General features: G+C 44.8%; 1 protein-coding gene across 10 annotated transcripts in view; it reads left to right on the top strand.

Moving 5' to 3' along the window:
* LOC118314126 (NACHT, LRR and PYD domains-containing protein 12) overlaps window positions 1–11,251 on the top strand; it is a 593,122-nt gene extending 581,871 nt beyond the window's left edge. For 5 of the 10 annotated variants that reach the window (XM_047331103.1, XM_047331110.1, XM_047331108.1 and 2 more), the window contains 9 exons: window positions 446–604; window positions 1,918–2,076; window positions 3,814–3,972; window positions 4,626–4,837; window positions 5,345–7,202; window positions 8,259–8,435; window positions 8,582–8,755; window positions 9,498–9,673; window positions 9,930–11,251. In XM_047331103.1, the coding sequence (XP_047187059.1) occupies window positions 446–604; window positions 1,918–2,076; window positions 3,814–3,972; window positions 4,626–4,837; window positions 5,345–7,202; window positions 8,259–8,435; window positions 8,582–8,755; window positions 9,498–9,657 (3,058 nt within the window). In that variant the 3' untranslated portion in view covers window positions 9,658–9,673; window positions 9,930–11,251. Of the gene's footprint in view, window positions 1–445; window positions 605–1,917; window positions 2,077–3,813; window positions 3,973–4,625; window positions 4,838–5,344; window positions 7,203–8,258; window positions 8,436–8,581; window positions 8,756–9,497; window positions 9,674–9,929 lie in introns of those variants that run through there. The other 5 variants (XM_047331104.1, XM_047331106.1, XM_047331113.1 and 2 more) reach the window with 5 other exon arrangements.
* The last annotated feature ends 2,144 nt before the right edge of the window (window positions 11,252–13,395 follow it).

A 13,395-nucleotide genomic window follows, 5' to 3' on the forward strand; every position in this document is an offset into this window, starting at 1 on the left:
TGTCTGATCTCCTGCTTCCTGTCTGATCACCTGCTTCCTGTCTGATCTGCTACCTGTCAGATCTCCTGCTTCCTGTATGATCTCCTGCTTCCTGTCTGATCTTCCTGTCTGATCTCCTGCTTCCAGTCTGATCTCCTGCTTCCTGTCTGATCTCCTGCTTCCTGTCTGATCTCCTGCTTCCTGTGCGCTCACACATCAACTCACTGCGTCACAGTGAGCCTCAGTGACGAAGGTCCGGTCCAAAGCGGCGTCTGTCTGGACAGGACGTTCGTCACTGAGGCTCACTGTGACGCAGTTATACACATGTGACGTGTGACGTGGATCTAAAGTCCGACCAGCTAAGTCAAACTGTGTCTTTATGATGGAGAGAAAATATCCGTGGTTTTAATTCTACATGTAAAGAAACGAGGACTGAGTTTATCATAATGAGCTCGTGTGTCTCCAGTGTTGGAGCGTCACCTCTCAGACCAGAGAAGATGAGTGATCTGGAGGAAGACGAGGACAGAGCAGAGTCTCCAGTGTTCAGCTGTGTGTCCATGAAGAGTGACCGGTCCAAAGGTGAATCTCCATTCTTCAGTCCTGAACCTGGACCCTCACACTCTGAGTAAGAGACTGTGTCCACACCTCACGTTGTGTCGGGTTCAGTAAATCAACCTCCAACATGTCGATGTAGAAACTCTTCACAGTTTCCAGTCAGAGAGGAAATGTTAACAATGGGAAGATGCTCATTACAAGTTCTGATGATGTGATTAACATATTTGATTTAGGCCTGCAACTAATGATTATTCCGTCATTTATTTTCAAGATTAATTGATTAGTTGTTTGGTCCATAGTCATGAAACTGTGAAAAATGTTGATTGTGTTTCCCAAACCCTGAGATATTTTGTTTTGTCCACACCAACAATATATTGAGTTTACTGTCACAGAGGAGCAAAGAAATCCAAACATAATTACATTTAAGAAGCTGAAATCAGAGAATTTTGCCTTTTTTTTCATAAAAACTAATTGAACCACTAAATTCGATAATCAAATTAATCGGTGATTAATTTCGCTATTGATTACTAAGCGATTAACGGTTGCAGCTCTAATTTGATTTGTCCACAGTCACAGTCTTCCTGTCTGATCTGCTTCCTGTCAGATCTCCTGCTTCCTGTCTGATCTGATTCCTATCTGATCTGTTTCCTGTCTGATCTCCTGCTTCCTGTCTGATCTTCCTGTCTGATCTTCTGCTTCCTGTCTGATCTCCTGCTTCCTGTCTAATCTCCTACTCTTGTCTGATCTCCTGCTTCCTGTCTGATCACCTGCTTCCTGTCTGATCTGATTCCTATCTGATCTGATTCCTGTCTGATTTCCTGCTTCCTGTCTGATCTCCTACTCTTGTCTGATCTGCTTCCTGTCTGATCTCCTGCTTCCTGTCTGATCTCCTGCTTCCTGTCTGATCTGCTTCCTGTCAGATCTCCTGCTTCCTGTCAGATCTCCTGCTTCCTGTCTGATCTTCCTGTCTGATCTCCTGCTTCCTGTCTGATCTGCTTCCTGTCAGATCCCCTGCTCCCTGTCTGATCTTCCTGTCTGATCTCCTGCTTCCAGTCTGATCTCCTGCTTCCTGTCTGATCTTCCTTTCTGATCTCCTGCTTCCTGTCTGATCTCCTGCTTCCTGTGCGCTCACACATCAACTCACTGCATCACAGTGAGCCTCAGTGACGAAGGTCCGGTCCAAAGCGGCGTCTGTCTGGACAGGACCTTCGTCACTGAGGCTCACTGTGACGCAGTTATACACGTGACGCGTGACGTGGATCTAAAGTCCGACCAGCTGAGTCAAACTGTGTCTTTATGATGGAGAGAAAATATCTGTGGTTTTAATTCTACATGTAAAGAAACGAGGACTGAGTTTAGCATAATGAGCTTGTGTGTCTCCAGTGTTGGAGCTTCACCTCTCAGACCAGAGAAGATGAGTGATCTGGAGGAAGACGAGGACAGAGCAGAGTCTCCAGTGTTCAGCTGGTTGTCCATGAAGAGTGACCGGTCCAAAGGTGAATCTCCATTCTTCAGTCCTGAACCTGGACCCTCACACTCTGAGTAAGAGACTGTGTCCACACCTCACGTTGTGTCTGGTTCAGTAAATCAACCTCCAACATGTCGATGTAGAAACTCTTCACAGTTTCCAGTCACAGAGGAAATGTTCACAATGGGAAGATGCTCATTACAAGTTCTGATGATGTGATTAACATATTTGATTTAGGCCTGCAACTAATGATTATTCCGTCATTTATTTTCAAGATTAATTGATTAGTTGTTTGGTCCATAGTCATGAAACTGTGAAAAATGTTGATCGTGTTTCCCAAACCCTGAGATATTTTGTTTTGTCCACACCAACAATATATTGAGTTTACTGTCACAGAGGAGCAAAGAAATCCAAACATAATTACATTTAAGAAGCTGAAATCAGAGAACTTTGCCTTTTTTTTCATAAAAACTAATTGAACCACTAAATTCGATAATCAAATTAATCGGTGATTAATTTCGCTATTGATTACTAAGCGATTAACGGTTGCAGCTCTAATTTGATTTGTCCACAGTCACAGTCTTCCTGTCTGATCTGCTTCCTGTCAGATCTCATGCTTCCTGTCTGATCTGATTCCTATATGATCTGTTTCCTGTCTGATCTCCTGCTTCCTGTCTGATTTCCTGCTTCTTGTCTGATTTCCTGCTTCCTGTCTGATTTCCTGCTTCCTGTCTGATCTCCTGCTTCCTGTCTGATCTGCTTCCTGTCTGATCTCCTGCTTCCTGTCTGATCTGCTTCCTGTCAGATCTCCTGCTTCCTGTCTGATCTGATTCCAATCTGATCTGCTTCCTGTCAGATCTCCTGTTTCCTGTCTGATCTGATTCCAAACTGATCTGTTTCCTGTCTGATTTCCTGTTTCCTGTCTGATTTCCTGTTTTCTGTCAGATTTCCTGCTTCCTGTCTGATTTCCTGCTTCCTGTCTGATCTGATTCCAATCTGATTTCCTGCTTCCTGTCTGATTTCCTGCTTCCTGTCTGATTTCCTGCTTCCTGTCTGATTTCCTGCTTCCTGTCAGATCTCCTGCTTCCTGTCTGATCACCTGCTTCCTGTCTGATCACCTGCTTCCTGTCTGATGATCTGATTCCAATCTGATCTGTTTCCTGTCTGATTTCCTGTTTTCTGTCAGATCTCCTGCTACCTGTCTGATCTCCTGCTTCCTTTCTGATCACATGCTTCCTGTCTGATCTCCTGCTTCCTGTCGGATCTGCTTCCTGTCGGATCTCCTGCTTCCTGTCTGATCACCTGCTTCCTGTCTGATCACCTGCTTCCTGTCTGATCTCCTTCCTGTCTGATCTCCTTCCTGTCTGATCTCCTTCCTGTCTGATCACCTGCTTCCTGTCTGATCACCTGCTTCCTGTCTGATCACCTGCTTCCTGTCTGATCACCTGCTTCCTGTCTGATTTCCTGCTTCCTGTCTGATTTCCTGCTTCCTGTCTGATTTCCTGCTTCCTGTCTGATCTCCTGCTTCCTGTCTGATCTCCTGCTTCCACATTCTCACACATCAACTCACTGCGTCACAGTGAGCCTCAGTGACGAAGGTCCGGTCCAAAGCGGCGTCTGTCTGGACCGGACCTTCGTCACTGAGGCTCACTGTGACGCAGTGATACACATGTGACGCGTGACGTGGATCTAAAGTCCGACCAGCTGAGTCAAACTGTGTCTTTATGATGTATATAAAATATCCGTGGTTTTAATTCTACATGTAAAGAAACGAGGACTGAGTTTATCATAATGAACTCGTGTGTCTCCAGTGTTGGAGCTTCACCTCTCAGACCAGAGAAGATGAGTGATCTGGAGGAAGACGAGGACAGAGCAGAGTCTCCAGTGTTCAGCTGTGTGTCCATGAAGAGTGACCGGTCCAAAGGTGAATCTCCATTCTTCAGTGGTGAACCTGGACCCTCACACTCTGAGTAAGAGACTGTTTCACATTTATTAGTCGCTGTCAAAGATCTTTACTCAGGATTTCTCTGAAGTCACAGTCACATTGTGTTTGTTCTTTACTGAAGCTGCTCAGAGGTTTTGTGCAGGAACATTGAAGAGAACTAGCACTGATGAAATCAAAAGGAAGGAAAGGAATTTCATGTTTCAGGAGGTTTGCAGAAAGACAAGTCGAAGCAGCTGATGAGCAGTTTCAGTGGGAGACGTTTATTTTGAGATGTGGTTCACAGCACAAAACGAAGACGATTTAAAGTGCACATGGGTCAACAGTTCTTTTGTATCCACCATCTATGAAACAGGCAGTGTGAGATGTCACATGATTACTTGTCCACTCATGTACACATCTCCGCCATCATACTACATTCAACATGACATTGGTCATCTATGTGATTATATTCTATAGCTTCAACAAGATATTGGTCACAGCAAGGACACATCGGGACCAGCATGAATCTGTTTAGCATCAACAAGACATGGCTCACATCGCCCACAATCAGGACGCAGTCTGCTTCTACAATGTAAAGTTAAAAAGATTGTCTGAGATGATGTTTGCATTCGACTGGTGAGCTGTGGGTTTGCCATCGCTGATGCAATGTGTCATAAAGAAAAGTCTCCGTGTCCACAGAGAGAAGAGGAGTCATGTTTCTGAGGAGAAGCTGCCGTCCTGCTGTGCTTCTTGTCAGGACGTCCTGAAGGATCCAGTCTCCACCAGCTGTGGACACTGGCTCTGCAGACGCTGCATCACCTCATACTGGGACCAGTCGGGTTCACCAGGAGAGTCCTCCTGTCCCCAGTGTGGACAAAGATCCAGAACAGGACCTGGAGCTCAGACAGCAGGTCAGAGCAGCTCTGTGCAGAGTGACACTGAACTTCTGTCTGATGGTTCATTTGTTCAATCATACAGCACTGACTTTTAATATGATGATAAAAACCACAAGATTAGAGGTTTTAATAAAGTTCCAGTTCAGAATGTGTCTGATTGTTGAGCTTTAATCCAGCTGGCAGCTTTTCATGAGGCATCATTCAAACAACTTCACACTCGACAAGGTTCATGTGTTATGATGCACTTTCATCCAACTTAGTTACATGTTGTGTTAGGTTTATATAGATGATTTATAGTTTGTGTTGTGATTTTCTTCTGTTCATCCAAAATACCTTCAGAGTCAACACTGCACTTCCTCTGGTCCTCAGACAAACACCCAAGTTTGAAGTCGATCGTATGAGCGGTTGTAAAGAAATTCCAGAAACAGAAAGACAAAGATTTCTGTTTATAGTTGGACGTATCTAATGAAAGTGATCATCAGACTCTCTGTCTTCAGTCTGACTCTGGTTCTTGTCTTTCAGCAGATGGTGGTCTGCAGCAGGTTCTAGATGAACATAAGATCAGTCTGAGGAGGAGATGTGAACGTGTGACTGAAGGAAGTGATGACAGAGGAAGTGAAACCTTCCTCAACAGGATCTTCACTGAGCTCTACATCACAGAGGGACAGAGTGAAGAGGTCAATACCCAACATGAGGTGAGGCAGCTGGAGACGACTTCCAAGAAGAAGACCGTCCATGAAACTCCCATCAAGTGCCACGACATCTTTAAAGTCGGACCCGACCAGCAGAGACGCATCAGAGTCGTCCTGACGAACGGCGTCGCTGGCGTTGGAAAAACCTTCTCGGTGCAGAAGTTCACTCTGGACTGGGCCGAGGGTTTGGAAAACCAAGACGTCAGTCTGCTGATTCTGCTTTCGTTCAGGGAGCTGAACCTGATCAGAGACCAGCAGCACAGTCTTCTCACGCTGCTCCACGTTTTCCATCCATCATTACAGAAGGTCACAGAGGAGAAGCTCGCTGTCTGTAGACTGTTGTTCATCTTTGATGGCCTGGATGAAAGCCGACTTTCTCTGGATTTCAACCACAGGGAGGTTGTGTCTGGTGTCACACAGAGCTCATCAGTCAACGAGCTGCTGACGAACCTCATCCAGGGGAATCTGCTTCCCTACGCTCTCGTCTGGATAACCTCCCGACCTGCGGCGGCCAATCAGATCCCTCTTACTTGCGTTGACAGGGTGACAGAGGTACGAGGCTTCACCGACGCCCAGAAGGAGGAGTACTTCAGGAGAAGGTTCAGTGATGAAGAGCTGTCCAGCAGAATCATCTCACACGTGAAGACGTCCAGGAGCCTCCACATCATGTGTCAAATCCCAGTCTTCTGCTGGATCAGTGCTACAGTTCTGGAGCACATGTTGACCACAGACCAGAGAGAAGAGCTGCCCAAGACCCTGACTGACCTGTACTCACACTTCCTGCTGGTTCAGACACAGAGGAAGAAGAACAAGTATCATGAAGGACGTGAGACGAGGCCACAGGAGCTGATGGAGGCCGACAGGAAAATTCTCCTGAAGCTGGGGAGGCTGGCGTTTGAACATCTGCAGACAGGAAACATCATGTTCTACCAAGAAGACCTGGAGCGCTGTGGTCTTGACGTCACAGAGGCCTCGGTGTACTCCGGAGTTTGTACTGAGATCTTCAGAAGAGAGAGTGTGATCCTCCAGAAAACCGTCTACTGCTTTGTTCATCTGAGCGTTCAGGAGTTTCTGGCTGCAGTCTACATGTTCCACTGTGTCACCAACAGAAACACAAAAGTAGTCAACGACTTCCTGGGAACAAAATGGAACAACGCACAACATGACTCTTTTCTGGAGTACATCCTGGGAAGCACCATGGAGAAATCCCTTGAAAGTCAAAATGGCCACCTGGATCTGTTTGTTCGCTTCCTTCACGGCCTCTCTCTGGAGTCCAACCAGAGACTCTTAAGAGGCCTGATGGGTCGGACAGAGAACCATCCAACGATCATCCAGAGACTCTTAAGAGGCCTGATGGGTCAGAGAGAGAACGATCCAGAAATCATCCAGAGAGTCATCGACAACCTGAAGGAGATGAACAGTGATGAAATCTCTCCTGACAGAAGCATCAACATCTTCCACTGTCTGATGGAGATGAACGACCTCTCAGTACATCAGGAGATCCAAGAGTTCCTGAAGTCAGAGAACAGATCAGAGAAGGAACTCTCTGAGATCCACTGCTCTGCTCTGGCCTACATGCTGCAGATGTCAGAGGAGGTTCTGGATGAGTTGGACCTGGAGGAGTACAACACATCAGAGGAGGGACGACGTAGACTGATCCCAGCTGTGAGGAACTGCAGAACGGCTCGGTGAGTCCAGACCAGTTATGGACGACGTGTCTCCACTTCCTCCTACTGAACTAAACTGAAGCCACAATATCTTTATTTTTTTAATTATGGCACGAGGAATAAAATAATTTGAAGAGGATTTCAGTGGCCAGTGACTCTATAGCACCTCCCAGAGGTCAAGGGCTCAAACTGGCTGAAGAGAGGATCTCAAGTAAGAAAGTCTCTGATCCAGAGAACTAGTCCATGATTGATGTTGAGATCAATTAGCCTTTTCAGGAGAATGTGGGTTTTCATTGAGTTGAAAGCTGAACTGAAGTCCACTAATAAGACCCTGGCATATCCTCTAGGATGCACAAGTTGTTTAGTGAGTGAGTTGAGAAGCGTCAGAACAGCATCATCAGTGCTTCTGTCACTTCTCTCTCCTTTCAACACAGTAACTCCATATTACCAGAAGGCAACCTTCCTTTCATTGAGACAGGTTTTCAGTTGTTTGACACCCAGTTCATGACCTGTACTGCAGCCAGCCACCAGGGGGCGACCCAGATCTTTTGGGAGCTGTCATGTCGTCCATCTTTATCCACAGTCGTTGGTCCAGACGTGATCAGTGACATGATGGATAAGTATAGATCAGTAGTTGAGTTCACTCAGTGTGAAATGATTTCTGATCTGAGAACGACTGTTCATCAGAAAACTGCAGAATCAAACCTTTAGTGTCTCCAGAGGAAGCTGAGGAGTTTCCTCGAGTGACGTCACCTGAGTCAGTGTCAGTTGGGAGTCGAGACGACGAGTTTGAGAAGTAAAGACGTGTCCTGATATATCAGATGTGTGGACATATGAGAGCACATCAGAGTCAACGTGCTGCTTTTCATTCATTCATCTCAGATTCAAGTAAAACACAGATTCACATTAAAAGTCTGAGGAGGATTATTGATTCATGTCCAACACAATGAGATTGGATCAGATGAACCATGGATGTGTAGAGCAGATGGTCAATACATCATGACTTGTTTTCTCATCATGTGCATCAAGTGTGTTTTCATCACAGATTGTCTGGTTTTATATTTTCTCTCTTCACAGATTTATTCGCTGTGAACTCTCAGAGACTCACTGTGAAGTCGTGGCCTCAGCTCTGAAGTCCGACCCCTCCCACCTGACAGAACTGGACCTGAGTGACAACTTCTCCCTGCAGGATTCAGGAGTGAAGGTTCTGTCTGCTGGACTGGAGAGTCCACATTGTCGACTGGAGACTCTGAGGTCAGCAGCAGGTCATGAGTCTGTGTTGACATGAACAGGTGTATGAATGTTGTGTTGACATGATGATGATCCACAAAAACAGACGGACAAAGACTCATTGATCAGGATCATCAATGATTTGATTCTTTGTTTCATTCATTATCCAGGTTGGAGAGGTGCAGGTTGTCAGAGATCAGCTGTTCTTCTCTGGCCTCAGCTCTGAAGTCCAACCCCTCCCACCTGAGACAACTGGACCTGAGTGGAAACAAGCTGCAGGATTCAGGAGTGAAGGAGCTGTGTGGTTTTCTGGAGAGTCCACACTGTCGACTGGAGACTCTGAGGTCAGACACCATGTTCACATTTTCTTCTTCATAGTTATAACAGTAATAATCCTGATGAACTTTATTCATATAGCAGCGTTCACAGCACAGTGAGGCTGCTGTCAGACCTGGTCCTGATCTTCTCTGGAGGGGCTGTATGTGACAACACTAATGTCCACAGATGTTCCTCTGGACATGTTCAGGAACCTCTGCTGTCGGTCCTTCCATAGAACCTTCTGTGTTGAACCTGTTTGACTCAACAATCTCCTGCTGTTTGTCACATGTGAACCACAAACTCTGGAAAATATCTGGATGCATTTCTGTGGTGGTTCTCCAGAGGTCCTGTCTGGAAACATCTTCAGAAAGTGTTGCACCAGGCAGGTTGTTCCAGAGAGGGGGGGGCCTGGAGGGACAAGGCCCGGTCCCCCTCGGCCCTCAGCTGGGACTGTGGAATATGGTCCACTGACTGTGGACGAGCAACGTGGAGACAAAGACAAATCTCATCTCACTTTAAATTTCTCATCGTTTTCACATTTCAATATTTTGTTCATGTCATGTTATCATAAAGTATCTGTGAGTTGGATCATGAAAGTTCATCTGACACTGAAACACTTGAGTCTTTAGTGTTGAAGGTGTTTGGAGTTTCACTTTTCTAAACCTCCATGTTCTCAACTTTCTTCAGCGCTGAACAGACGATGAAACACTGAACGGTTTCAAGCAGAAACTTTGTTTTCTAAAGTTTCATGTTTTATTCTTTATCCAGGTTGATGAGCTGCAGGTTGTCAGAGATCAGCTGTTCTTCTCTGGCCTCAGCTCTGAAGTCCAACCCCTCCCACCTGAGACTACTGGACCTGAGGGGAAACAGGCTGCAGGATTCAGGAGTGAAGAAGCTGCGTGATCTTGTCCAGAGAGTCGTGTGTTGAGTCTGGATCCAGTGAGGTGAGTGGAGGTCTGGAGTCAGAACTGTTCTGATCACAGTCAGTATCCGAGCAAACATCCAGAGTTCCCTGTGAACCTCCACTGTTCTTCTGGATCATTTCCTCTGTGAAGCTGAATCATGTTCAGGGATGACAGGTGTCACCCTGGTGGATGTTTCCACTTGGCTTTTGACTGACTGACTCTCATACATGTTAGCGTGAAGCCGAGGAAGCTGCTCCTCCACCGACTCGTCACGTCTGTCGTCTTCTCTCAACAGATCGGACCGATGAAGAAGATGAAGATGATGAAGAGGAGAGCCCGACGTCCAGGCCGCCATCTTCCCTGAGACTCCTCCCCTCCACCTGTGACCAGACGCTCTTCTGGTTTGCTGATTGGAGGAGTTCTGGGAAGGCTCCGACATTCGTCTTGATGGTTTTGAACGTGTGGCCGTTCTGAAACCAGCAGATTATTACTGTTCACTTCTTTGTGTTGGGGCTCTATCATGTGGAAGGATGGAGTATTGCAGGTGTGTTCCCTGTTATAATGTAAAAGGTCTTGGAGGTTGATGTCAGAGTGACTGGATGTAAAGACGAGTTCAAGTACGTTGGGATCAAAATAATGAATTTCTTTACACTTGTTTTTGATATATTCATATAATAGTAATTAATGTTGGAGAGTTTCACTTCTTTGGGTCATTTAAATAAAACCACCTACGGATGAAACAGGAACTGTTTCTTATGAGTTGTGAACTGTGAACCACTGGTTTTATCTTTTACCAACTAAGTCTCTCTTCACAACTGTTTTTTGTGTTAAAGCATTTGAACAGCAACAATGTGTTTTTTATAGATGGTTAATGGACTGTATTTATATATCTCTTTTTTAGTCTTATAGACCACTCACAAGTCACATTCATCCAATCACAGTCATACTGCTGTTTACTGCACTTTTTCTTTCACATTCATACACTGCCGGCATTTGTGCTTGTGTTTAATGTAGCTGCATCTAGAGCTGCAACAGTTAATCGATTAGTAATCGATAACTAAATTAATCGCCAACTAATTTGATAATCGGTTCAAGTAGTTTTTCTGAAAAAGAAAAAGTCAAACTTCTCTGATTTCAGCTTCTTAAATGTGAATATTTTCTGGTTTCTTTGCTCCTCTGTGACAGTAAACTTAATATATCTTATTATAACAATACCAAAACAAAACATCATCTCAGGGTGAAGTGGCGTATAATGACCATACACAACAAAAGTACAGTACTGCTGTAAATGTATTTGTAGCACAGTTTCAAATGATACTACAGGGAACTAATAATTGGAATTGGATGAAAATGCTGTATCCTCGCTGGCACTCTGTGATATTCCATAAGAAAGGTCTCAGATTAGATAATCTGGGGCCAACTTTTGTCATTAGACAAGAAAGTGGCCTGTTGGTTGAGGTCGGACGACAGCATGCTGTACAGGAAGTGATCAAGTGAGGGCAGTGTTTGTCTACAGTGCACGTACAGTAAGGTCCATCACAGTGCATTCATGACTCCCATCTATTCATGTAGCTGTCATTCAGCTCTCAGCTTCAATAAAGACAAAAACAAATCAGAGTTCATTCTGACGTTTGAATTCACAACTGATATGAATATGTCTTGTTGAAGATATTAGGAAACAGTGTGGTGCGTCTACAGTCTCTTCTTTTCTGACCAGTCCCGTATGTTTGCAAATCTTCTATTTGTTTTTGGCAGTCCACATACAAACATCCACATTGTCAAATTGTTTGAAATTTTACAGTGTGATGAATTTTTTTAATTTCTTTTTTTGTAGTTAATAAACCCCTAATCCAGAAATAAGGTTTGATCCATGAAGACGACTATGTGTTGAATGTTAACATAGTCACCAGAATTGTCTGATGGACCGGTGTAATTGTTGTTGGGAATTCCACCACTGAACAGTTTGTACTGTATGTATTTCATTCACACTAATTGTAGCATTTTTTCACCAGACATGTGAATGTAACATCTCTGTGTTTATCAGGAAGAGCCACAGAGTTATTTACTCTCTTTCTTAGGGATACCTCTCAAACAATGTATGTTTTGCACTCACCTGTTTGTATAGATTTGTTATCATTGGAAGTTTGTGCACTTGATGTTACTCTGTATTGAGGACAGTGTAAAGGATAATACAGACCAGGTAGTCTGTGAGTGTTGCAGTGCAGAGAGGAGGTTCCTCAGACATTAGGACTCAATTCATAAGGACTGTCCCAACTCTAGGCAACCTTCTGTATTCCATGTCCTGTGGCAGTTTCATTTCTCCAGGTTCCACAGAAGTCAAATGTTTTAAGCTGTTTCGTTGTGGGCCAGATGAAATCAGCCGGGTCGGTCTGTGATGTAGAATCTTTTCTCACATATCATGTCTACTAACCTGGAGCTAAGGTTCATCCTGTTGGAGCAAAACAGGACGGTCTTCTTTCACCGACACTTCTGTAGCCTGAACCCATCCAGTAGTTTAGTGCCTTTGGAGGAAGTGTTCAAAAATACAACCAGTCGTCCCAGATGGGCAAAAAAGATCCGCGCTCTTATATTTTAAGAGTGCCATTACAGGATTGCACAGTCATGCACAAATACCGCCTGGAGGATGGACAGCAGTGAAATTCATTCCCCCTATGCAGGGAATTGTTGTGGACAGTTCCTGTCCCCAAAACACCCCGGAGTTGATGAGAGGCTTCTGTATCTCCTGATTGTCCCACACCTCAGTGTGTATCTTCTTCTGTCTTCTCTTCTTACCCATACTTCTAAAGAACTCCCCCTGCCCCTTAGCACCAGTCCAAACACTGACACTACATCATGAACTAGTTCAGCGTGGACTTCCCTCTGTCCGCAGCAGGATAGGGGATTGTTCTGTCCTCAGAAGTTCCTGTTCCCATCCAAGAACAAAGTTCAACAAAGCTAGTGTCTCTTAAGGGACATTGACCCAAACAGCATAAAGCAAAGGTGCACTTCAAACGAACAAAAGTCAAAGCCTGGTACAATATCTCCAGGATGAGAGGTAGGTCAGTGTCAACTGCATCAACTCTCATCCTGAGGCCCATTCTCCTGGCAACATGTCTTCCCATTATGTTCTGTGTGATGGGCCCATTGAAAACTGTCCCCCAATATGCATATTAATGTCCCTTGTACTGGCTATTGGTAAGCGGCTGTTTTCCACATATAATGGTGCTTTGCCAAGGACGATTCTGTCCCTGATTTGCATGTCCTTGGTTGTTTTCACGGTCTTATCTGCCCTCCTTATTGTAGCTAAGCTAGTTAGCCTTAGCAGCGCACATTGTACTCTCAATAATGGTACTTGTAATACGTGTGGTTTATTTGCCACGATGGGGAACTACTAATACATACTGACTTTGCTACATGAATTAACAGCAGCAGAGTCACCGGGAGATGGTTGGGGTGGAGGTGATGTTCGAATTCCAGTTGCCTTGGCAACAAAACTGCTTAGGCTTAGGTAAAAGAGTTCATTCTTTACTCACAGTCCAAATTTTCGTGCACAAGAAGTTTGGTTATCAATTAGCAGGGAAAAAAAATTTAATAAAAGCAGAGAAGCTAGGTCATACACAGGAAGGGTATTCCCAATTTGGGTAACAATGGAGATGTATGTGGTGCTTTCTGATAATTTCACCCAAGGGAACCTTAAGTGAAAATTATCGTCAGCACCGAACCTCGTGGAACTCCATGGCTAACTTTTGTATGAATGGAAG

The sequence above is a fragment of the Scophthalmus maximus genome, chromosome 3 (genome assembly GCF_022379125.1).
Source record: "Scophthalmus maximus strain ysfricsl-2021 chromosome 3, ASM2237912v1, whole genome shotgun sequence".
NCBI classification, from domain to species: Eukaryota; Metazoa; Chordata; class Actinopteri; order Pleuronectiformes; family Scophthalmidae; genus Scophthalmus; species Scophthalmus maximus.